At 50.0% G+C, this 22,726-nt stretch overlaps 6 protein-coding genes across 6 annotated transcripts; 4 read left to right on the top strand and 2 right to left on the bottom strand.

Annotated features, from left to right (window-relative positions):
* The first annotated feature begins 1,394 nt into the window (after positions 1 to 1,394).
* Positions 1,395 to 3,464, top strand: LOC100907088 (transmembrane protein 209). Its single transcript, XM_003743785.2, has one exon. It carries the CDS (start codon positions 1,471 to 1,473, stop codon positions 3,022 to 3,024), a length of 1,554 nt encoding a protein of 517 aa, XP_003743833.1. The 5' UTR covers positions 1,395 to 1,470; the 3' UTR covers positions 3,025 to 3,464.
* A 254-nt stretch (positions 3,465 to 3,718) lies between these two features.
* On the top strand, positions 3,719 to 5,603 carry LOC100897600 (GTP-binding protein ypt2). Its single transcript, XM_003743724.2, has 5 exons — positions 3,719 to 3,871; positions 4,298 to 4,552; positions 4,663 to 4,801; positions 4,911 to 5,000; positions 5,083 to 5,603. The coding sequence occupies exons 2-5, from the start codon at positions 4,359 to 4,361 to the stop codon at positions 5,290 to 5,292; spliced, it is 633 nt and encodes a 210-aa protein (XP_003743772.1). The 5' UTR covers positions 3,719 to 3,871; positions 4,298 to 4,358; the 3' UTR covers positions 5,293 to 5,603.
* Positions 5,604 to 7,859: 2,256 nt separating this feature from the next.
* LOC100906940 (cytochrome P450 2J6) lies at positions 7,860 to 11,467 on the top strand. Its single transcript, XM_018639722.1, has 9 exons — positions 7,860 to 8,050; positions 8,705 to 8,906; positions 9,024 to 9,151; positions 9,363 to 9,469; positions 9,619 to 9,786; positions 9,992 to 10,125; positions 10,235 to 10,344; positions 10,878 to 11,130; positions 11,263 to 11,467. The coding sequence occupies exons 2-9, from the start codon at positions 8,725 to 8,727 to the stop codon at positions 11,465 to 11,467; spliced, it is 1,287 nt and encodes a 428-aa protein (XP_018495238.1). The 5' UTR covers positions 7,860 to 8,050; positions 8,705 to 8,724.
* Positions 11,468 to 11,929: 462 nt separating this feature from the next.
* On the bottom strand, positions 11,930 to 13,831 carry LOC100897162 (23 kDa integral membrane protein). The gene is made up of 5 exons (XM_003743721.3): positions 13,476 to 13,831; positions 13,037 to 13,318; positions 12,740 to 12,899; positions 12,503 to 12,624; positions 11,930 to 12,315 (listed from the first exon to the last, which is right to left on the bottom strand). Exons 1-5 carry the CDS (start codon positions 13,563 to 13,565, stop codon positions 12,235 to 12,237), a joined length of 735 nt encoding a protein of 244 aa, XP_003743769.1. The 5' UTR covers positions 13,566 to 13,831; the 3' UTR covers positions 11,930 to 12,234.
* Positions 13,832 to 14,610: 779 nt separating this feature from the next.
* Positions 14,611 to 19,951, bottom strand: Rab3-GAP (Rab3 GTPase activating protein). The gene is made up of 12 exons (XM_029111584.1): positions 19,733 to 19,951; positions 19,331 to 19,502; positions 19,028 to 19,245; positions 18,724 to 18,928; positions 18,456 to 18,635; positions 18,142 to 18,344; positions 17,784 to 17,980; positions 16,013 to 17,680; positions 15,693 to 15,920; positions 15,322 to 15,570; positions 14,856 to 15,053; positions 14,611 to 14,766 (listed from the first exon to the last, which is right to left on the bottom strand). The coding sequence occupies exons 1-12, from the start codon at positions 19,794 to 19,796 to the stop codon at positions 14,611 to 14,613; spliced, it is 3,738 nt and encodes a 1,245-aa protein (XP_028967417.1). The 5' UTR covers positions 19,797 to 19,951.
* Positions 19,952 to 20,081: 130 nt separating this feature from the next.
* CIAPIN1 (cytokine induced apoptosis inhibitor 1) lies at positions 20,082 to 21,469 on the top strand. Its single transcript, XM_003743722.2, has 3 exons — positions 20,082 to 20,830; positions 20,913 to 21,036; positions 21,193 to 21,469. The coding sequence occupies exons 1-3, from the start codon at positions 20,311 to 20,313 to the stop codon at positions 21,272 to 21,274; spliced, it is 726 nt and encodes a 241-aa protein (XP_003743770.1). The 5' UTR covers positions 20,082 to 20,310; the 3' UTR covers positions 21,275 to 21,469.
* The last annotated feature ends 1,257 nt before the right edge of the window (positions 21,470 to 22,726 follow it).

Here is a 22,726-nt window from a genome sequence, read left to right as displayed (position 1 = left end):
CCCTGAGAAAATAGCTCTTTCTGCGTAATCGGGTCAGAGTTTCACTTCTGACGGTTCGGAGAGGCTCGGACCCGGTTCGAAACATTCCGATGATGGGGTGGCGGATCCCGATGTTTTCAGAGAGATGGAAAGATCCTGTATCATTCAATCTCGTTCTCAAAGAATAATCATTAATCTTGGAGAGGAAATCGACGAGGAAAGTAGAATATGATGTACATTCGTTCAAATGTTGCGAAAGGAGGCCCCGGGCCCGCTGAGGGAATCAAAACCGCCCAATGTTTCAGATGGCGCTATTTCTTAGTGACGGATGTTATTTCGAGAGTTTATTCAATCTGCCATCGCCTCCGTAAGGGTCATCCTGCTTCGAGTTTCGTGATTTCTGGTGCGCCAAACAATGAGACCGTCGGATGACAGAATTATTACTTTACCCGAGAACATGGTAGATTAGGATCATACAATCACGCAGATGGATGGTAAAATGAATATAAAAAGAAGAACACCGTATTCAGTCAAAATATCATACCTTCGACCATCGAGAAAGAAAGCATTGAAGACACAGAAATGATTATCCACGAGAAGTGCGAAGGAAACATACCTATATTTATATTGCGTTGGAATGCCTCCTAGAAGCAAACCGAACCCCAAATCCTTCGGAATAAATCAACGGATGGTGTTGCAACGTGCTGACCAAGTAAAGGGATGACTTTTTCTTCCTCCCATCTCCAAATCTTGCAGCGTTTGGAGGAAGTCCTCACTTCCCTTGGAGTCTATAGGAAAACACACGGATCCTGGTAAATACTGGTACACGAAGAGATCCCTTGGAAGCAGGCTATCCCTGGGGCGAGTAGGGACTTCCAGGCCTTGGAGCACTCCGCGGCTCCTTTCTAGAATAATCGACCAAACAGCGTTCCCGTTTCGCATTCCAATTCCAGGATTCTGACAAAGAACGGCCTCTTCCGATTCGTTTCTGGTCTTCCCCAAAGGAGGCAGCTCTCCGCGGGTTTGATGGGAGGATCTGTCGCAACGTAGCGTCAGGATGCTCCCCTCGAGAGAAAGCATCGGCTGCGTTCTCAGAATATCGTTCCGGACTGGAACGCAGCATATTCCTTTCGTTCCCCTTAGAGAGCTCAGCTCACCGACATCGAGATTTTCGAATTACGCGCCAAAATCGATGACTCGCAGAGAAGCTCAGCAATCTCCGAGATACGCTCTGTGTTTACCGCAAAATTCATGCGATTCATAACTGATTCATAACTGTGTCTACGACCTCCTTCATCCGACCTGAAACTCTCCTTTCGAAATCCTGGATTCAAGCTCAATGCGACTTCGACGGTCCGGCTGAGGGCAAGATCACGGAAGATGCAGTGCGCCATCTAGTCTCGTAAACAAAGTCGTGTGGCGCCACCGCCACCTGAAAGCAGGGGCCAGAAGAGCGTAACCAAGTGTGAATTTCCACCGATTCTGGGGAAAATGATCCCCGCCGACCCGGTTCCAACTTCCCCGAGTCGTTCACCCTACCGGGAGCATCTACAGCGTAAGCAGATAAACCGGCAAATCAAGCTGCGAGGCCCGATGAAAGCGGCTCTTTGTCTCGCCGGTGCCGCGATCCTCTACGCGGACATTTATTATATTTCGCTGATCAATCGAATCTACCCGTTGCCCGATTTCGTCGATTACTTCAAAAGCGTGCTTTCGGCGGGTCTGCTGGGGCTCGCGTTCGGACATATCGGATCCATAGCGTACGCGCATTTAGCCCGAGACCGTGAGATCGAAGACAGTTGTGCCAAACTCCTGAACATTTCCAACGACGACCTAGGATTCAAGATCAAATCCGAGCCCCAAGACAAAACTGACGCCCCGAGCCCGATCGCGCAGACCATGTCTCCGGGCTCGTTCTGCTTGCCTTCGGCACAAAACTCGTTCAACGAGAGCTTCAACGCATCGATAGCTTCGACATCATGGCAGTTCCAATCGAATGGCGCCAACACTTCCTACAAGAGTAGTCCCTCGTACGAAAAACTCAAAATTGTGAACCGGTACCCGAACTCCCGAGCGCTCGATTGGCACATCGATGACGAGAAGAGCGCCGATGCTTTCCTGAAGGAACGGAGTCGAGAGCAGAGTCTCATTGGGAGCATCCACGACACCTTCCTGGATACGTCCGTCTCACCGAAACGGGCGTCCGTTCTCGACTCCGGGGTCGAAGCCATCCAGAGACTATTCACATCTCAACCCTATCGAGCGGCCTCGCTGACCCCCGCTGACGAGAAGGAAAAAGATTCAAAATCCGGATCTGCGCTCATTTGTCGGCGGTGGAACATCGACGAGAAAGAGCTCTTTTCGTGGAATGAGAAGCTGCGCTGTTGGTTCGTCGACCAAGTTTTCGTTCCTCTTCGTAACGAAATCGAGAATATCAACAATGCGCTGCTGAGCTTCGGTTATCAGAAAGACTCTCTCATCGGAGAAGCCAGCTTGTCGCGTCTCCATCACATAGCTTCTCAGCGGTGCGACTCCCTGCCGGGCTTCAATAACGTTTTACTCTACCTGGATCTATCAGTGAATCAGCACTACCTTGTGAACCGAATCCACGACTTTTGTCAGAGAGCTGCCCTATCGTCGATGAATTGGAACCGCGGTGGTATCGGGTGGACGGACCAATTGCCTCCTGACGCTGAGATTCTCATGCACTCCTTCTGCTCGTACATCGATGCGGCTCTCGATCCGGATCCCGAATACAAAGACGGACGTCAATTCGCACATCGCCATCTTCGGACGCAGATGAGCGAAAGCCAACTCGAAGGTCGAGATTCATCCGAAGAGGTCCTCTTCCTTCACACGAAGAAATCACCACCGCATTACCTTCTCCAGCTCCGTCAGGACATCGTCGACGTCGGATCTGGCTTTAATAATGTTCTGCACACGATCATTCTATTCTTGTATTTTCACAAGATCAAGAAAGACTCGATCATCTGCGGGAAATCCATGGGACGTCGCGGTCTTGATCTCTTGAAGATTATCAGCTAGAACTACAAGGCTCGAAATTACGCTACTCTGACGCCGCGCCTTCCGCTGAGTAGGAGGATTGCTGTTGAACTCGTGTGAAAGTTGTGTCCCGAACCCGAGGACGGGAATCCTGCCGACTCTCCCAGTTCGGGGTTTGAATGGAATGTTGAGCTGTACACAAGATGATTGTTGCCGTTGACAGAACGCACTCTCACTGCTCATGTTGGTTGAGTTGTTGTTCGGTGGAAATCTAGACGGAGCAGCGAATAGTTTCTATTGCAGTGTTTTGAACTTGTTCGATGAGGGTTTCGTGTAAAAATCAGTATCGTGGAAATAATTAATAATTGAGCGACGATCATCGATAGATTGAAGATGATGATTCATCAAGGCGAGCGAGTGTACATAGATATCGAGTTTGCTCAGGTGAATGAATACAACCACGACATCTTTTTTGTATAATATCTCATATTGTTTTCTCTCATCATACCGGGAAATCCTAAGGATACGGGTGATTCCGCTGCGTATCTCGGGGAAAACCTCAAGAGAAAGTTTCTTGCGATCTGAAATGCTCACCGGAGTCCGTGTGGCGTATGATCGGTCGGTGGCTCGGTCAGATGAGACTCTGACCGCGCGGCTCTTCGCGCTCCTCTGACTTGTGCCAGCCGCATTCGAGCATTACAGCAATCAGTGAAGCCGACCCTCACCCTCGAATCCTGAGTACTCCACAACGGTCGCCATCGTAGGCCTCCTGTGTTGTTCTCCTGTCAGGGAATTGAATTTGGGCTTGTCTGTTGCTGCTGGGTAACGCCTCGCGTTCGAGCACGGTGTTAACGACAGCTCTCGACGTCCGACGACAAGAGCCACTTCTGTGAGTATTCCATCTGAAAATCTGACAGCTGGTCGCTGCCGAAAACACACCCAATCCGGGCAGCGGGACAACCCGTCTATTGAGTGAATGATTCATCCGAAACGTAATACATGTACTCCTCTCACGAATTGTGCCTACGCCTTGCTCGAAGTCTGTCATTATCTCCTTCATGCTCCGGGAGCCCTACATTAGTTGGGTACTGCGTGCACTCCCAAAGTTTCGACGGAATTGACGGATTCCCCGTTTCATTCTCGTTGGACGGTGGCGATTTCCTGGAGTCTTTCCTGGAGAGCTCAGACCTCGCAGGCTTCGTCGGGTTCGCACCGGGACTTTCCCGATGAGCTCCCGGAATCGACGTTGGACGAGCAAGAATGGACTCGAGAACCTTGTCCGGCAACCAGATCATTTCCCGTGTGCCGATTTCAGCCTCAGCGTTCGACGGGCAATGTGCTGAAGATATTTGCGGGAACGAGGCACAATATCAGTGATGGCATCGGTTTCCGGCGAAGTCAGTGGTACCTTCAAGATCCTTGTCTTGGGAGATTCGAACGTAGGGAAAACCTGTATAGTACATCGCTTCTGTGATGAGAGATTCTACGATACATACATCTCCACCATCGGTATCGATTTCAAACAGAAGATCATCAATCTCGACGGGACTCCGGTCAAACTCCAGATATGGTAAATTGCTCGATTCCTTTCCCTGATCCGGGACAATTTATTGAGTTCCGAGTGCCGGTAGCTTATTCTTGACAGTGGGAAGTGAAAACCATGGTCTATCGACTTCTCAGGGACACCGCTGGGCAGGAACGGTTTCGTACGTTGACCACGGCTTACTACAGAGGTGCTATGGGGATTTTAATTATGTACGATGTGACCAACATGGATTCTTTCAATCATCTCACGTATTGGTTCAGGAACGTCGAGGAGGTAAGCATTTCCCTCGTATTCGTCCATGAGGTTCAGACCTGATCTACTCCATGGGGTCTAAGGCGAGGATTTCGCCGATCATCGTTTTAAAGTAGACTGCCGCTTCCAGAACGCCTCGCCCGACGTCGTGAAAGTTCTCGTTGGCAACAAATGCGACGCCACCAGCCAGAGACAAGTCGAAGCGTCTCAATTGGCGAAGGTGAGATATTGCATCCAGATTCAGAACACGCTCCCTCCATCCTTGAGGAGAGCCCATTCTCACGTTCATTTTCGAATTGCAGATGGCCGAGCAGCTGGATATCGCTCATTTCGAATGCAGTTGTAAGCAGAATATCAACATCCAGGAAGTTTTCATAACTCTTGCGCGTCTGATCCAGAAACAGAAAGAAGAAAAAGAGAAACTCGGTGAAGCGGATGACACGAAAGAATGGGGCAAGGACATCAGTCTCCGAAAGGACGATGGTACCAAAGAGAAGTGCCAGCAGTGTTAGGACGCGAAGTTGCTCCGGGAGGGAAATAAGGAGATTTGTATCCGAGGGGGATGAAACGGACTGACGTAGTCGATACGGCGCGCGTGTTTAATCACTCTGACTCTGAATCAGCCTCAGCTGTCGTGACTCTTGTGACGACTCTCCGATGGAACGATGCGTAGCGACTCTGAAGTTTTCGGATTTCTCTATGTTATCACGTCAGACCGGGTCGGCGTGTCGGATGTGGGCAATTCGCAACAGAAGAATGACGCGCGCGGATTTTGATGTAAATCATGAGATCGAAGGTGTATCCCTGATTGTTCTCAGGCATTTCCCATTCAGTAATCTCGGCACTCTAGCTTTACTTTCCGGTTTAGGCTCTTTTGTGATTTTGTTTTTACGTTTGTTTCTGTGATTTTTCGGAGATAACTTCAGTTCTAGAGCAACGGATGACCGGATCACGCGGTAGACCCTTTTCTCAATGTCGAACGAATTACTCATGGTGCACATTCTCTGGGTCAGTCGCCTTAGCTCATCAGTATTCCATCTCTCGAGAACCCGAGATCGATTCTCGCTCATGCACCGTCGCTCAGTATTTTGATTCTTCTGTCGACAGAGTACGGAGTATGGGAGCTTCGCATGCGTTCGTGCTCAGATAATTGCGCACGCCTCTTTACTTAGTAGAATGTGTTTTCATTGTTTATGGGGTCGTCGCCCGGCGAAATGTCGATAGTGAAGTCAGGGAGGGATTTGATTGAATCGAACAGACCGATCGAGCGTTGCAGTGTCTGTTAACAACTTCTACTATACCTAATTATGGAACGTCTAATAAAGAGGGATTACAATTTTTCTCACGAACTTTCGGCTTAATTTATCTGTCCGTTCATGGCATCGCCTACCCTTCCGGGACGAATATAAGACTATCGGAATCTCAGAATTTTGCTCTCATTTCTCAACATTAGAAAAATCGAATCAATTACACATTAAGAAAAATAAAATTCGAGCAGCTCCCTGGGAATCAACAAACAAGAGGGTGTTATCGAATAATGTATACGCCGAAATTCCCGGAGAGCTCGCGCCGGACCTTGCGATTCGACTCACAATGTTCTCTTCGATTCGGCTTCTCCATTCAATCTTCGATTCAATCTAACCGAGCTCGAATGAGCGTATCGCTCCTCATGTCTTCGGATGTCGCTCAGTAAAGTTGAGCAGCTCACCCTTGTGGCTCAGTTGGAAATGGAACCCGTATTCGGTGTTATTCGTCCACGTCAGATCCCAGCCAGTGAAAGCTTCCCGGACTTCCCAGCGTTCATAGAACGTACGGTTAGCTGACGTTGCCAAACACGTGAAAGAGCCTTTGTCGTTCTCTCCTAAGCCGTCGATGAATAAAAATGAATAGAAGCTTCTCCACGGCGTACCAATGCAGTGCTTGCTCGACTTGTGCTCCGGGCAGAATTGCCACTTGCTCTGAACCCCCATCGGTCGCTCATGGAACGGACAAGGGATCAGCTTTGGGCGTATCGGTGAGCAGATGACTTTTCCATTGAAGAGACTGGCTGAGTTCTCGTGTTCCACCACGAAGCGGACGCGTCTTTCGGAAACGTGATCCGTCTTGACTATCTTGACAGGCTTCCGGAGAATCAGCGTGTTCTCTCTGTAGCACTGCACGTGAACTATCCGGCTCGAGAGAGGGCTGGGAGCACTAAATACACAAAGCATTAAAGTAAAAGCCAGCAGAACTCGATAAAGGTTACAAAAACCCATGCTGAGCTGTCATGTGTTTCGGGTCGTGGGAGCCCCCGGTAAGTTGAGCCTCCGCCTTCGGAGACGTGAACGTGGTGCGGGCGCACGTGCCATGCGAAGAATCAGCCGCCTCGCGAATTTTCTCTTGCGAGTCGAGATGCACTTGCGGGGTGTCATCGATCGAGTAGAAGCATGCCACTGACCCAACTGATACGGCGCGGCGCTCCAATTTTAGGGGCATCGAATAGAAGCAGGGTACCTGAGCTCATACATACATAATGATAATGATGATGTTCAAGTCCGTGTACATCCGTGGAAGCGCACATTTCCATAGATTGGTCTTGATAAGTCGCGTCGCTCCACCGACGTCGTATCTCTGGCTTCCGGGGATCACGACGAATTGACTTCATTCTTTGCCGCTATCTTCAAGAAATCGAGGACCAGACCCTCCGGACACGATTAGGAAATGAAGAAGCATACGGCATGCACGGAGGGTCCAGTTTCCTAGTGGTCGATGAAATCTCGATATGTTACGGCTGATGGAGCCGGAAATTCTCAAAGTCTCGAGGATATCGAGAGCAGAAGACTCGATTCAAGAATAATTCCACGGCCTCGCTTCGCAACGATCAGCTTATCAGCAAGGTTACAGAATACAGCATCGCGTAAAGCAGCGATAGTCCTCCCTGTTCTACTTAGCTCGAGGAGATGTTTACATGTGGGGCTCGCTCTAAAGCGTTCTCTTGGAGATTTGACGCTCCCAGACGAGCTTACTGTCATCCAGGCGAGGTCTCCGCCGGACGAAAAGAGATGTGTCCCCTTGTTCTCTGCGGTGCGTCTCACTTTCTGCCCTTTGTGTGAGTGGGTCAAGCATCGCCCGGAAGGACTGTAAAGATTAGTGCCCCGCAAATGCTCCCATCTGCATAATTGGTGCCAGCGAGCTGCGCCTAGGGTTGCATCGCTGGAGAAGCAAGTGGTAGACACATTGCGCCGACTGAGGCGTATCTCGCTCGTGATTCTACGAAACGAGGGAGTTCAAGTGAGTGCCCCGCGTTTAGCTGGAGAGAGTGAGAACGTTGATGACGGAGAATGGGGTTGAATCAGTTCACCTTCTGGACTTTCTCGCGAGATCTCTATCTATTGCGGATCCGTCTTATCTATATTCGAGGATCGATCGATTGTATCTCAAGGCGGTTGCTAGAGGAGTTTTCGGAAGCGTTTCCCTGGAATCCTGCTCTTATGCTCTTATGCGCACCACTTATCGCGCTTTCTTCCGTCGCCACAAGCGTAATTGCATTCTCTCCCAGCTGTCCTTGCGATTGACGGCCACCTACTACGGACGTACGGATCGAATTTTCTGTTTTCGTCCCTTTCAATTCACTCATTCCATCGAGCAGGCGGAACAAGTGTCGTGAATTGAAATTTTGCCAAGTGTACCGTGAGCAATCTTCAAGCCGGGACCAGGTCTGGAAGCCTTTTCATGTCCGAGCTATGTATTCGAAATGCTCCAATAAGATACAGACACTCCCCCACGGCCGACGGGCAGATTCTCGACTCTAAGGAGCAGGCCTGCTGCTGACTGAAACGAACTGGCTGTAGGTCCTCACGCTCGACCCGTCAGAAGTTCTCCGGTACACTCGAGGCTCTGCTTGAATTTCAGACGGAACATCTATAACGGAGTCTATAATTACAGGTCCCTAGCACAGCCCGACGATGATTGAAGTACTCCTGTTCGCCGCTGTTCTCTTGAGCTTCTATATCTACAGACGCTTCTTCACGAACTTACCGCCAGGTCCAATATGTTGGTATCCGTTCGTTGGATATCTCCCGTTCCTGACGAAAGACCCCCCGAGGCATCTGGATAAGTTGCGCCAAAAATACGGGGATGTTTTCGGGTATGCTCTGAATCAGTCCCATCAATCGTGATTGTCATGCTTAAAAAAATCATGGAACCTATTCCATGCTGACGGCGCCGATATACTGATTCTTATTGAAAATATATCTCGGGACAGACTTTACTTCGGCTCGAGGTATGTCGTTTGTCTGGCCGAGTTTCAGACCATGAAAGAGGTTTTCAACAAGGACACGGTGCTCGAGCGACCTCCGGAAGTGCCTTTCGCGATATATGAAGATTCGATGGGTGGGTGACCATGGTTATTCGTGACGAAGCAATGACTCGCTGAGCAACTGGAGAATCGTCAGAGCCTCGGATATATCAATCGTACATACTTTCTATCCTCCACGATGTCTAATTTGCGGCGAAAATCCGGAAATGCGAAACCGAGATCGCCTTGGGATCTTTTTCGGAGAAGTCCGGGACGCATAATGACCGAGTTTTCCTCGAATCGCAGGCCTTATGACGCTGAACGGACCTTTCTGGCAAGAGCAGCGCCGGTATGCAGTTCAACTCTTCAAAGAATTCGCCTTCACGGATAAAACCCTAGAGCACCACATTCAGGCATGTATTTCCAGCGTCGGAGCTCCATACGTCTTCGAGCGAGTTGATCGGTCTCACTCTGGCGAGCCTTGCCCGAATCAATGACGCGATAGTGAGCACGCGGCTGTTTGGAGTCGGACTTGCAATCGAGCTCTATTTCCTTCCCATAGATGGAAGTCTCACATCTTCTCAAAGAAATCGACAAAGTTGTTGGTAAGCCCATCGAGCCGACCGTACTTCTGATACCTTCGATGTCGAACATCATCTCGTCACTCGCCTTCGGCAAGCGTTTCGAGTACTGCGACCCCGACAGGATCATGCTTGACGAGCTCATCATGGTGAGTGGATTCGTAGAATAATTTCGAGGAGATAGGGCAGACCCAGTCGAGATGCTCTTTCCTGCTGTCGGCAGGGGGAGACGCGAATTATATGGATGATGACAATCCCGAGCCGATTCCGTCTTCCCGGAAGAATTGTTGTGATGCTACGACACCATGCGAAATTCACGAGATCAAATGAGTTTATGAAGATTTCGGTCCACAGGAAATTCCTAGGCGCGCAGGACAGGTTGCCTACGTACATTACATGCCTTGGGTGAAGAAAATCATGCTCTGGCTAAAGTGGGGATCATGCAACAAACTCCGTGAGGCTCTCATAAGACGAGAAGCTTTTTGCGAGTGAGTTCTCCCGGGTCATTCAAATATCATAGAATCTCTAATCTTGCCTTAGTCTTATTAACGAGTATAAATTCGTGCTCCTAATGGAATCGGTCATTTTCTCGATCAGGAAGCGGGTCAAATTGCACGAAGAAAGCTTCCAGGAGGGGACGTTCAGGGACTACATCGATTACTTCCTGCACGAGATGCAGAAAGAAACTCGCAGATCATCTTTCCAACGTAAGTGCGCCAATCTTTGCCTCCGCAAGACTCCCTAATCCCGAGAATCGATCAGTTATCTATGGTTTCTCAGTGGGAGAGACCTACCGCGAAGATCCTTGTATAGAACTATCTTATGCGTCCACCGATACATAACAATATGTAAGCTACTCCTTCGGTTACAACGAGGAGCACAGAATTGAAAGGAAAGCGGCCATTCACGGCGGCGAATGCGCGTTTTGTATTTCGACTGCTGGATGCGCTGAGCTTCACTCCGTCAGACAATATCTCCGGATCGGGAGGCTCGAGAGCTGAGTTCACCTCTTTCGTTCCTCTCGGATGTAAAGCCTGGCAAATGCGCCAGCTCTCAGGCATCCGAAGCTATTCCTCGATTTTCCGTCGGGAGCGTATCCGACGCGATACCAGTCGATCATAACTTATGGAAATCGTGAAATTTGGCATCCGCCCCAAAATCCACTCTCTAGCCGAAGTGCTGTTGACCTCGGGGAGCTCCAGGCTTCTCGCAATGATTCTAATGCTTTTCTCTGCGTCAGGAAACGTTCTGGTTGGCAACGTATCTTCGTTCTTCGGAGCCGGTTCGGAGACCGTCCGGACGACCATTGATTGGTTGCTTCTCGTCGCGACAGCGTTCCCCGACGTAAGGAAAAAAGTCCAGAGCGAGATCGATCGAGTGATTGGCGATCGTTCCCCTGTGTGGGACGACAACAAGAGCATGCCTTACACCATGGCAGTCATCTGGGAGGTGTTCCGCTGGAAACCGATCAATCCCATAAACATCCTGCGGAGGTAAATCCGCCCTGCCGTATCAGAGTCGAGCGTCCACAAATGCGAGTGTGTCGTCCCGTCCCTTATCACATTCGTGTTACCTTCAGGCACCGGTTATAACTTTTCGGAAATGATTGCCCCCTTCCTCGACAGGTGCACCCAGGAAATGAACGTGAAAGGTTACCGAATTCCGAAAGGCAGTATTGTTGTGTCCTGCATATGGTCTATCCACAACGACCCGAAGGTTTTTGACGATCCTAACGAATTCAAGCCTGAGAGGTTCTTGAAGACCGGCGATGACGGAGAAGTGAAAGTTTTCAAGCCCGATAACCTGATTCCTTTCTCTTTCGGTGAGTGAGATCACCGCAGCGAGCGGATACGATGCCGACGAAATTCTTTTGAATTCACCGAATGAATCGAGTCTCCGTTCCTGCAGGTAAACGTGCTTGTCCTGGTGAGGTGATCGCAAAGATGGAAGTATTCATCTATTTCACATCGATACTTCAGAGGTTCGACACCTTCCCCCTGCCAGGAAAGGAAGTCTCCTTTGACGAAGAAGTCGGCGTCTCGCTCAGACCGGTTTCCCAAGAGATACTATTCAGACGTAGAATAGCTTCCGATGACTGAAGGATGATCAATTGATAAAGTATCGACAAGAACCGAGGGGTATCGTACAGGAGCGAGCCCACACGTAGCGTTGCCCTACTGCCAAACAAAGCGAGCCGTATGTAATCCAGAGATCTTCTCCGATTCTGGGACCGCGTCGGCTGAGACGATATCACTTGTTCGTGGTAATGAGTTCGTGCTGCGGGAGATTGCGTATGGAATCGATCGACGATCTTTATTCATCCACAGTAATATAAATGACTAGCTTATTTAATCGAAATCAACTATTAATTCGCCTGGAGGCCGACTAAATAGAGACTCCCTGAGAAGTTGCCGGATCCCCAACCGAGCCAGCGGTTCCCCCATTTCCAAATCTCCTGAATGCAGCTAGACAGACATTTGTACAACAAGCGGTGGGGACGACCCACCCGAACAGGTGCCGGGAAATATTCTTCGGACGCAGCGTATGACTACTTTACACGTCACCGAGTCCCGTTCCGAAGCCCGCGGAGAGACAATTCAAACCTTTGATGCAGCGATTCGTCTCCGGAGTTCTCGTTTGTTGAAGAAAATCGACCATGAACACACGATGAGCCCAAGCTGCGGAAAGAGATGGAAAAGGATTTCAAACTTGATTCATGGCATGGACCAATTGTGATTCAATATCGGAAGTGAATCTGGCGACCGGGAGCTTCTTGTAACCCGATCGGCGTAACGTAATGCTTGTGTCTTTAGGAATACTCATTACGAATTTCCGGAGGGCTGGGAGAGTCGTCGTTACACTGACCTGCAGTAGTAAAATTGAGACGGCTATGAGGCCCACGGCAAGACCGTTTGCGTTCAGATGCCGCATCAACATTTTCCCGCAACCGACATCGTAAACACTCGCGTCTCCAAAGTAGCAACTCGCTGTGGATGACCAGAAACGAAGCTCAACGAGACGCAAAATAATCGCTTATAATCGGCAACGGTGCGGAATCGTCAAGTTCGTTCCTCGAAACTCCTGGAGAGTTCTATAACTTACGCGGGAGATCCATTTCCTGCTGGGTGTAGTCCTCGAAGGAGAATCCTCCACAGCACTGCAAATTCTCTTGTATCGTATCCATGAAATGGGTCGCCTGCTTCTTGTCGAGCTTCATCCGGTTGATGGCGCTCTGGAACTCGCGCGAGAGTATCTCATCCAGCTGAAAAATTCCGGATGATTGAATGGACGGGGGTACATTGCCGGAGCGAGGCTCGGATGCCTTCTCAGATCTGTCGCGGGTCGGTCTAGATCCGCATCGGGATACTCGTCGTCTACATCTTGACTATCCTGACTCACCTTGTTGCTCGACGTGTATTTGAAAACCAAAACCATCACAATTATTTCTCCGATCACGAACAGAATGCAAAGAGCGCTGTAGATGATCAATCCTTTCGATGAGCGATGCCATGTAACACAGCAACCTAAGAGGCTGACCAGGCAGACTCCGATGGCAATGCATATGGCTATCACCAGACCGACTTTATAACTGCCGAACAGCCGTAGGTTCTCACGGACTTCGACGAGTCCCTTGTCGTATACGATGAAAAGGCACAAAATCATCATTGCGAGACCGAAGAGCTGAAACGTTGTATACAGAAAACGAGATAGAGGAGAAGTATTCTTCATCCGAGCTCCATGGACGTCGGGCTCCGCTCACGGAGAGTCCATACAGAGCGGGAAATCAGGTGCAGCCGAAACTCTGAAAGATCCACCTATGGAACGATCGATCACTCACCCATGACAGAACGTTGCAACAAATCAGGGCATAGCGAGAAAACCTCTCGCAACGATTCGGAGGGGGCATCCGCTCCCCCTGCCAAGTCATTTTGGAAGCTTGATTTACCGCCGAAGCGAACCACGCTCACATGCGAACGCGTTCGCGCACTCACGGCTTTCACTTTGTGCTCGCTCCCTTAGTTGGTCTAGTTCAAATTTAGCCGTGACTCAAGTATGAGCCCGCCTGTCGGGAGTACAATAGTCGGCTTGATAATAACGTTGGCGTGTAGAGAGGGTGTAACTCTCTGCCAGCGTTTCCTCGACCGAACGAGCCGTCACGGATAGACTATTGAACCCTTGCTTACGCTGCCAGTTATCTCGATCGGCGTCCGGCTTAAGGCTACTCCAAGTAGGTACTGTCACAACTCCTTCCGGGCGTGCATTCCACCGCGGGGCGGAACCGACGCCGCGCGAAGACGAACGTTTCCGGTGGAACGTCAGACTGAATGAGGAACCTTCAGCGACCGCCCGAGTAGATTTCCCGCCTTACTGTCCTCTTTGCTGACTAGCTGAGTTTCCGACCACGGCAGGCTGAATGTTTACGAATGGGCGCTCACTGAGAGAGTAGAAATAGTTTCCGTGAGCTTCCAGAGCTGTCGGCGTCGCGGAACTGGAGAGGTCCCCACCACAGGCGCGAAGGTTTTGACGGGCTCTCAGTCGACGGGGGAGCGTGCTCAAGTTTCTTCAATCGGTGACACTCTGAAGACTCCCCTCTCGATCCCCGAGCGCGGACGTCCCTGCTGCTATCCCGTTTTGGAACCACTCGACCGAAGTCTCGGTGTTTAAGGAGAATCTTGATCAACCACTCCCTGATCAGAGAGACGTCATATTGGCTGAGTCGTGGTCGAATGACCGAGATTCCTTCCGAGCCGGCTTGAGTAAACATTGAACTAGAGTTTACATTCCGGTCTTGTAGTACAACATCGAAAAATTCCGGGGAAGAAAGCGACCGTATCGACAGCAATGAGACGAAAACGATGAAATATGTGGGTAAGATCGACTATCGTACCATTGATTCACCTAACTGATTCGGAAGAAGACGGTGAAATCGCTCTTTATTAAGTTGATAATATCACGACGGGATATCACCCTATTTACATCATTGTGTATTGGATGTTCGTGAGGAGGAGTATGATTTCGTTCAACAGGATCTCCTCGGCATCGCCTTCGCGCACGAGATTGAGAACGAGCTGGACCAAGCTCATCGTGCTATCGACGCTCTTGTCGGTACACCTAAGCGTCCGCTCGGGCTGCAATCGATCAAGTCTTAAGTTGAGAGGACAACCAAAATCCAGACCTCATCGACAGCCGGTCCTCAGCGAATCAGATCGGTACTCACAAGTTCCGCAATCCATCGATTGACTTTGGTGGAGACTGCGCCGAGCTTCTCACAAGTTGTATTGTCGATCTGACCAAGGACCGAGCGAGTCCGCAGGCCGATAATTATCATCAGCGGAGCCACCATAGCGCGGCGTTCACCGATTTGACACATGATTTCCTGAGCCAGCTGATCGTGCCCACCGGAGTAGAGTTGCAGCTAGAGACACGAGAAAATTGATCCCATGAAGTCATCGCACAGCGCGAATGGGTGATGAAAAATATGATAAAGTCGACGCGTGCAGTTCTGATAAAGCACAACGCCCCCTTTCGACTGACGAGAAAACGTTTCTTGAGACGCAACAGGGGAGTCATATGAAGGGTGATCGGGAAGCCCTAAAACTTCGAGGACACGGTACGATGCATCTATCTGAGGGGTAGACAAGTCACGGACTTACGAAAGCAGCGACATGGGAAATCCTACTCACCACGTACTCTTTCTTGACGACATCCGGATCGATATCCCACGAGTGGGCCAAGTCAACCAGTCGCGACACGGTGGTTTGACATTGATTGAGCTCGGCTGAATCGAAGGAATCGGGCAGTACCTGCACACAGGCCTCGATTGATCGTCTCAGGAATGTGCTACGTAGATTCGACAGCGCAACATTTGCGGAAGTCGCCTGGTTGTATCGAGTATACACTTCGCAGATATCCTCTGAGAGAGCGCTCTGAGCCTGGATATTCAGAGAGAATACCGTCAAGAAAATATTAAAGTGGTATATATAACTCACTTCACAGTTGACCTAGGTTGCACAATAAGCTCCATCTTGTGGAAAACGGAACAAGGCATACTTACAGCACTATCGAAAAGTGACAGCGGCTGAATATCGTCCAGATTGAATTGAACGCAGTAGGTCAGAATTGTGACGAGACTGTAATGGAGATGAACCGTTTCTCGGAGCGCCTGCGGCAAGGAGAGCGCCCGCGAAATCAGGGAGGGGTCACCTTCAGAGAATCCAGGAGCCAAAGTTTCCTCTTCCGACAGGGGGCACAGCAATTCTATGTCTTCGCTTGGCAGCATACTCTGAAAAAGGGTGAAATCAATAGACGGAGGGCCAGAGGGAAGCACCTGATATCTGATGGAGGTCGGACTAATCGCGGGCGGCGCTGAATTACCTCGATTATAACGTCGAGAATGGTCGAACAAAAATTCAAGAAGTTCAATAGGACGAATTTGCCCACTTGAACGTGACGGATCAGCTGAGCGTCGGGTAGGCTACCGGTCTGCTCTACGATCCTCGCCAACGAGATAACGCGGGTTTGTAGGTGAGATTTCCAGATCATATGACAGAGACCCTCCTTGAGCTTGAAGGCTTTGATTGCGCGTAAGTAGTCGAGGCACCAATCGAGCGGTTCGGCTTCCTCGTAGTTCTTATCCCAGAGACAGAGATAGCTCCAACAACAATTCGCCAACAGCGTCTCCAGCTGCAACGAAACCGGGAACGTGATCCGGACGTCGCACAGCAGCTGCAGAGCGACGTCCAGAGTGATCTCCGGAGTCTCCAGGGATTGTTCCAGACACGGCGTGAGGGTCGGTTGGTTGTTGAGGGCTTTAGTCAGATGCTCGTGGGTGAGACGCTGTTCACAGATCCACTGCGAAACGATGTAGCTGATGTGACCTTCGGATTTCCTGAGGCCATTCAGTGATATTGGGAACATCCTCGCGCAAGGATTGCTAGACAATGAGGGATCTAGAACGCGACATCGAAGCAAAGCCGCAAGCGAGAGAATGCTTTGAAGTTGTTTGAAGAGGCCATTGAATATTCTACACTCGAGCGGTTCTTCGACTTCGTCGAGGAGACTGTGCCGTTCGACATCCAGGGCGCAGCGCATCATGTAGCTGGCTAGTATAGCGGCAGGAACGTTTTCGGTCGTAGATATTTCTTCGTAGACCAAATGCAGGAACGGTTCTATGCTTTCGTCGTGTGCTCTCATTTCGTTCAAGATGCTTCGGAGAACTGTGTAAGTTCGCGAACACTTGTCCGTGTCATTGGTCATCGTACTGAACAGCGAGCTCAGGAGATTGCTGGTTATGGACCACAAGCAAACGTCTAGCTCTTTGAGGAGTCGAAATAGGGATTCATCTGCCGCTGCAGCAATCAGGCAATCGGCGACTAGATGTTGATGCTCTTCGTATTTTTCGGCGATAATCTTGGAATCTTTCGAGTCGGAAAGCACCGCGAAACTGTTTAGAAAGTCGCAGAGCTTCACCTGCTCCAGCGAGAACGCGATATCGTTATCGGTATCATAATACTGGAAGGCGTTCTGATAACGTGCCAGAGCATCAAGATCAGAGCAATGCGGGAGTTCAGACAGCTCGTCTTCGAATGGCTTTTGAGCGTTTTCTTTCAGGTGGTCGAAGATGCAGACGACCCGCTCTATCTTGGAGAGATTTTTCTGGAGTCTCTCAGTAGCTTTCCGCGCGCCGCGGAAGTTTTTCCCTTTCAGAGTCCTGACAACGCAGTCGATGAGAGGCCCGTCCACGCCATCGCAGTCACAAACTAGCTTGAGAATTTGTTGAAGCAAAGACACGCGTTTGAAGCGTTTGAGTAGCCTCTCGAACCTTGCCAGCCGTTCGGGGCTGTATTGCAAGAGGATCTCTCGGATTTCAGCAAGATCATCGAGATGACCCTGCATCTCAGCCAAGTCCTCAAACTCGAGCGCCTCAGAAAATAAAATACGAATATCGTAGAGTAGTCCGCCTTTGGTGATGAAATAGGCCTGATGATCTTCGGGGGGGAAGTCGTCTTCGTTTCCGGCGGCGATGCTCCCCGAATCGTAGACCTGGAAAAATTCTCATGAGTACACAGCGGTCTGATGGGAGGGCATTGGTGAAAAAATATCCGAGGGCATCGCAGCAAGAAAAGTCACTCAGGTAAGCACTCACGAGGAAACCCGCGCCCCCTGGTGCGCTAAATGCCGTCACTCTGGTCGCCTTTCGCGTATTCCATAACTCCAGCTGCATGGATTTGGCGCAGTAAATCACAAGAAGCTCCAAGGTGCGGCCAGAACCATCGAGAGAGCTCGATGTGATCCAACCGAGCTGAGCTTTACGGTATCCTTTCATGACGTACAGTGGAGTACCTGGGGAACAGACGATATTGATCGAAACTTATTCTCGAGCTAAGAGCTTATTCTCACGATCGAGGAGAGGCTCGACACGCCCCGTGGGCCTGAGCAGGGAGAGTTATCGCTCGCTCTCCGGGAAAGTTTTTCCATTACACTTTTTGAAAATAGTCCAATACCTTTCCCAGCATCCATGAGGACCACCCTCGCAAGGCTGTCGACCAGGGCGATGAATCGTTTGCTAGGAGAAACGCACATACTCGTGCCCAAACGGTCTCGATCGAAAATGCCATGCTGATGCAGAACATTGAGATTAGAAATCTTCGGCGCGAGCTCAGCTTCGGTGGGAGCGTTTGACTTAGATCCCCAGAAAGGGACATTGCTGAAAGCGAGTAAAGCGTCATTTCGATGCTGCCGGCGTACCTATCGCGCATGGAAAGATTAGGAAAAGATTCTGAGTAGCACTGATGGCGAGTTCAGATTTCAAGCTTACTCAGATAGCATCCGGGTGAACTTATTCGCGACCGCTACCGCGATGTCAGACACGAGATTCGTTTGGCTAACTTCCCTGCTAACGGTCAGGTTGTAGAATGGATCCGCGCCCACGCTGGAGACCTGGAGGTTTATGGCGTTCGACAGCTCCCCACGGACGGAATGTCGGTCGATGGTGCACCTTAAGAAGCATGACATGAGCACGTTATCGGAGCTAGAGCTTGCCTTTAAGATTGATTCCCTGGAATATCGAAACGCACGAGACTCACCTTTCCAGGAGATCAAAATAACACTCAGGACTCCCATGATGTGTCAGAGAAATTTGTTGCGTGTTCTTGACTTGCTGTAGACGGAGATTTTTCCAGTTCAATGGCACTTGAACGTTGGCCTTGCTCGGAGATAGGAGCGCCGAATTCAAATGACTCTCGAGCTCTGGGACGAGTTCCCCGTATACCACGACATCGATCGACGAAGCTTCCGGAGAGAAAATATAAAGTATATACATAAAGTATACAGGGGATATATTCCGCAGGAGAAGGTTGGGATTTCCAGCGTTCACCGATGAGCTCCTACCTGATGAAGCGTACACGTATCCCTGCAGGTGAGCGCTGATCGAGGCGCACACACTCGAAACAGGCTGGCCAAATAAAGCTTGGCGTATCAATAAGAGGCCTTCTTCGTTGTGGAAGAGGACATTGCCACATTTCGTGCCCACCACTACGCTGCACCAACTCCCCCCAATGATTGAAGATTTTTTCGACGTAACTGTCAGCAGGTAAACGCAGGTGGCCCTTAAAATGAATAAAATGAGGTATCCGGTACGGAATCCGATAGTCCCTTATGTTTCTGGCCAATCGAAATCTCATCAGCACTCACTCATCGTCAGGCAACGAGATCTTCGCGTAAGGTTTGAATGATTGCAAATCGTTTTCCGGCGTGGTGTTTCTTCCAGTAAAAATCTCGACCGCTCCATCGAGAGTCACGACAGCTAGGATATTCTGAGATGGGGAGTAACTCAAGCGCGATGCACATCTTTCCGGCTCATCCACTGTTTCCCGGGAAAAATCGAGAGATTACCCGTTTTAGATTTCAAACGAAACTCGAGAGTTACCTATAGGAAACTGAGTTTGATTGATTCCGAATCGAATGATTCGGAGACATTCTACTGGCATGAGGGCTCCGAGCTTTTTTTCATAGGAGGATGCTTCTCCGATTCGAGCAAAAAGTAATTCTACTAAATGACAGAGTTACGAGGGGAATATTTCGAGCCAAATGAACCTTTAGAGAAATATCGTGCGCCGTCGAAGTTTGTGAACAAGGCTTTCGGGTTCATGAAAGCCATGCCTGGATTGATTCTCCGATATCCGTCTCTATACAGAAGCTACGGAACGGGACTGTTATTCATTCACTCCGTAAATCATCTTGATATCAAAATTCACAGAACATCTCTCCTCTTTTCGAATCACTCCTGACACAACGAACAGCTGAGACTGGGAGGCACCATCATCATCATCGTCCGCAAACATATGATGATACCGAAACCATTCAAGGGAACAATGGCGCGCCGTATTCGAATCCGGTGGGATTTGAAGGACTTGCCGGAATGAATCTACATTGCTCCCTCAGCTGATTGATTGAAACTGAGAGCATCTCTGAGCGGGCCCTCGCTGGAGTCCGGGAAACGCCTGCAGTCAATCGACGTCTATCGCAGCGAATTGAAGTGGTCGACGGCTCCTCATAGGCCTAGCTGAGGCTTAGTAAACACCAATTCACTTGACGTGCGCCGACGACGGACCGACGAACTCTCGAGAGTTTTTTACCGCTTTGTGGCTCTGAAAAATCTCTGCCCCGGTACCATGGAGCACGTGACGCCCGGTGATAACGTACTCCTACTGTGGAATGGGCAGCCCGAGCTTAAAGCCTTGGAGGAGTTCGTCGAAACGGCGAAAAAAACCTCGGGCAAAGAGGCAGCTGTCGAGAACCTGGATTTTTTCAAGGGTCGCGAGGAATATTTCGAGGTCGTTTTCGTGGGAGCAGTTACCCCTCGGATGAAACTTTCGCCTAGCGAGTGGAGCAAAGTTCACAAATCACTGAAGCTGTCCGGAACACTGGTATACTCGACAGACTGTTCCACCGGCGCGGCTAAGGAGCTGAAACTGAATGGTTTCATCAAGGTTTCTGAACCAAAAGAAATCAAAGGCGGTGTTGAGTTCCTCGCACAGAAACCGCCGTACAAACTGGGAGCTTCGACCTCTATCGGGAATCAAGCTTATTGGCTCCTCGAAACGGGCGAGCTAATTGACGACGATCAGCTGCTGCATAGCGATGATTGCGTAGGGGTCGACCCGAGCAAAGCATACGTCTGCCCCGAACCAGGTAAGACGGTCGGCTTGTGATTCCCCTCAATATCCTTCGCTTCCAAGGAGAGAGGATGAATGCGGATCGCTTCGGTTTTCAGGTCCGAAAAAAATGTGCAAGAATTGCACCTGTTATCTCTCCAAAGATTTAGAGAAAGCCAAGATCGATACCGCTCCTCCGCTAAAAAGTAGTTGCGGGAGTTGCTACCTGGGTGATGCATACCGGTAAGTATTCTTTGGAGGTTTCTTTATGAAAGGATGATTCAATCAAACTCTTCTCCCGGAAAGATCGGTTCATGTTCTTCAGTGATGAGGAGGATTCGAGCACGCTCCGAGCGAGGTCGCGATTTATTGTGACATAATTGTCTTTTCGGAATTCAGGTGTGCCGAATGTCCATACCGAGGATTGCCTTCCTTCAAGCCCGGAGAAAACGTCACGCTGGATCCGGATCTCCTGAAGTGATTTCCGTGATTCGAGTCTAGGAAGAGTGGAGACTCGGGACAGGTACAGCTACGAAAGGAGATCGGAAATGCTAAACGCTGACGATCGAAGCATATAGGCAGTGAAATCGGAACGCCCGGGGATCTGTTCAGGAATACCGCAGTGTAGGGAACCAGATTATCGAATAAAGCTACTTCTCGCTTGTTTCGCTCAAGAGATATCCGAGTCGTCTTCGAGCTCGATCCGCGTAGAATCTCACCCTCTGAGTCAGAGTGAATACCTGCTCTATCTGGGTTCCTGTACGAGGAGCCGCCTCTTGAGGCCAGAGCAAGAACTGCTAAAGATAATCTGTATTGGGCGACTATGCTCGGAAGATTGATTGCAATGACGTCCCTCTAGGGAGTTGCGGTGGAGTCGACTGAAACGATCAGAATTCCCCGTCCTCTCGGAATGGCGAGGCCCGAGAATCACTCCGCTGCTCTGTTTCCTATTCCCTCGGTAGCATATTGAGATTGAGAAGATTTCGAAGATCAGCTGGACTGTGGCAGTCCCGTACGCGAAGCCGAAAAATTCCAGGCTCTGAAAGACATTCGTGCCCCTGGGTAGGTGTTGCTCCTCGCTAAGCGGTTCATCTGAGTGGAAGTGTTCTCGCAGTCGTAAATGTCTATGGAACACGCCAGTCTCCATCAAAATGCAGAATCTGAAATCAGAGAGCAGGGAGTTTAAGATGCGGAACGAAGCCTGTCTCTGCAGTCGGAAAGGTTTCAATTCGAGTGCCTATGCGAGTGTGATATCGACGAACAATCGGTCGAAGTATTTCAATGACGCGGCGTGTTTGTCCGAAGCCGCTGCGATCATCGTCGAATAAATGTTCTCCGTGGATATCTGAGTTTGGGGATGAGTTATGATTCCCTCGCTTGTGAGCTCGGTCCTCCATCCATCCACGATCGTTACGAGATTCCCCTCAGTTTGTAACCTCCTGGCGCAAACATCCAACGTGGACCTCGCTGTCGGATCGTTGTGCAGGGCCGATCGCAATCGGGACGTGAGGAGAGAGGTTGACGTCTACAAATAGAGCTCATCAGGTCAGCATTCAGATAACTTTCGGGCAAACCAATCAAGCTCCGAGGTTGTAGAGAGCAACTCTTCAAATCCTCACCTCAACCGCGTACTCTGCTAAGCTCTCTTCCTGAAGACAGATCCTGACGGGAGTCGGAAGATCCAGTGCCTTATCGAGCTCCTCCAACGTCGTGATGACCGGAATTCGGGAAGGGGACGTCAACGACGACTGAACCAAAGCCATATACCGATGAGCGAGCATGAAACTCAAGAGACCCCAAAATAGGAGGGGGATCCGGAAACATCGATGTGTGTAAGTCACTGAAAAGGAACCAGTTTGGTTCTTGGAGGGCTCCGCGACCGTCTCCGGGCCGGATGCATCAACACTAACCACGTTGAAGGAAGGTTCCCCAA

Source organism: Galendromus occidentalis, unplaced genomic scaffold (assembly GCF_000255335.2).
Source record: "Galendromus occidentalis unplaced genomic scaffold, Mocc_1.1 scf7180000077451, whole genome shotgun sequence".
NCBI lineage: Eukaryota > Metazoa > Arthropoda > Arachnida > Mesostigmata > Phytoseiidae > Galendromus > Galendromus occidentalis.
The sequence above is the reverse complement of the archived record's forward strand: the minus strand, read 5'-3'. Positions and strand labels throughout refer to the sequence as shown.

Coding starts and splice junctions, on each gene's coding strand:
- LOC100907088 (XM_003743785.2), top strand. CDS start 1,471: ATGATCCCCGCCGACCCGGTTCCAACTTCCCCGAGTCGTTCACCCTAC.
- LOC100897600 (XM_003743724.2), top strand. CDS start 4,359: ATGGCATCGGTTTCCGGCGAAGTCAGTGGTACCTTCAAGATCCTTGTC. Junction 4,802..4,910: donor GGTTCAGGAACGTCGAGGAG/GTAAGCATTTCC, acceptor TGCCGCTTCCAG/AACGCCTCGCCCGACGTCGT. Junction 5,001..5,082: donor AAGCGTCTCAATTGGCGAAG/GTGAGATATTGC, acceptor TTCGAATTGCAG/ATGGCCGAGCAGCTGGATAT.
- LOC100906940 (XM_018639722.1), top strand. CDS start 8,725: ATGATTGAAGTACTCCTGTTCGCCGCTGTTCTCTTGAGCTTCTATATC. Junction 10,126..10,234: donor AGACGAGAAGCTTTTTGCGA/GTGAGTTCTCCC, acceptor TTTCTCGATCAG/GAAGCGGGTCAAATTGCACG. Junction 11,131..11,262: donor CCCATAAACATCCTGCGGAG/GTAAATCCGCCC, acceptor CTTCCTCGACAG/GTGCACCCAGGAAATGAACG.
- LOC100897162 (XM_003743721.3), bottom strand. CDS start 13,565: ATGACTTGGCAGGGGGAGCGGATGCCCCCTCCGAATCGTTGCGAGAGG. Junction 13,319..13,475: donor GTTGCAACGTTCTGTCATGG/GTGAGTGATCGA, acceptor ACAACGTTTCAG/CTCTTCGGTCTCGCAATGAT. Junction 12,316..12,502: donor TCTCAATTTTACTACTGCAG/GTCAGTGTAACG, acceptor CTCTTTCCGCAG/CTTGGGCTCATCGTGTGTTC.
- Rab3-GAP (XM_029111584.1), bottom strand. CDS start 19,796: ATGGCTTTCATGAACCCGAAAGCCTTGTTCACAAACTTCGACGGCGCA. Junction 18,636..18,723: donor TATTTTGATCTCCTGGAAAG/GTGAGTCTCGTG, acceptor ATGCTTCTTAAG/GTGCACCATCGACCGACATT. Junction 15,571..15,692: donor TGTCACTTTTCGATAGTGCT/GTAAGTATGCCT, acceptor CTGAATATCCAG/GCTCAGAGCGCTCTCTCAGA.
- CIAPIN1 (XM_003743722.2), top strand. CDS start 20,311: ATGGAGCACGTGACGCCCGGTGATAACGTACTCCTACTGTGGAATGGG. Junction 20,831..20,912: donor ATACGTCTGCCCCGAACCAG/GTAAGACGGTCG, acceptor TTCGGTTTTCAG/GTCCGAAAAAAATGTGCAAG. Junction 21,037..21,192: donor TACCTGGGTGATGCATACCG/GTAAGTATTCTT, acceptor TTCGGAATTCAG/GTGTGCCGAATGTCCATACC.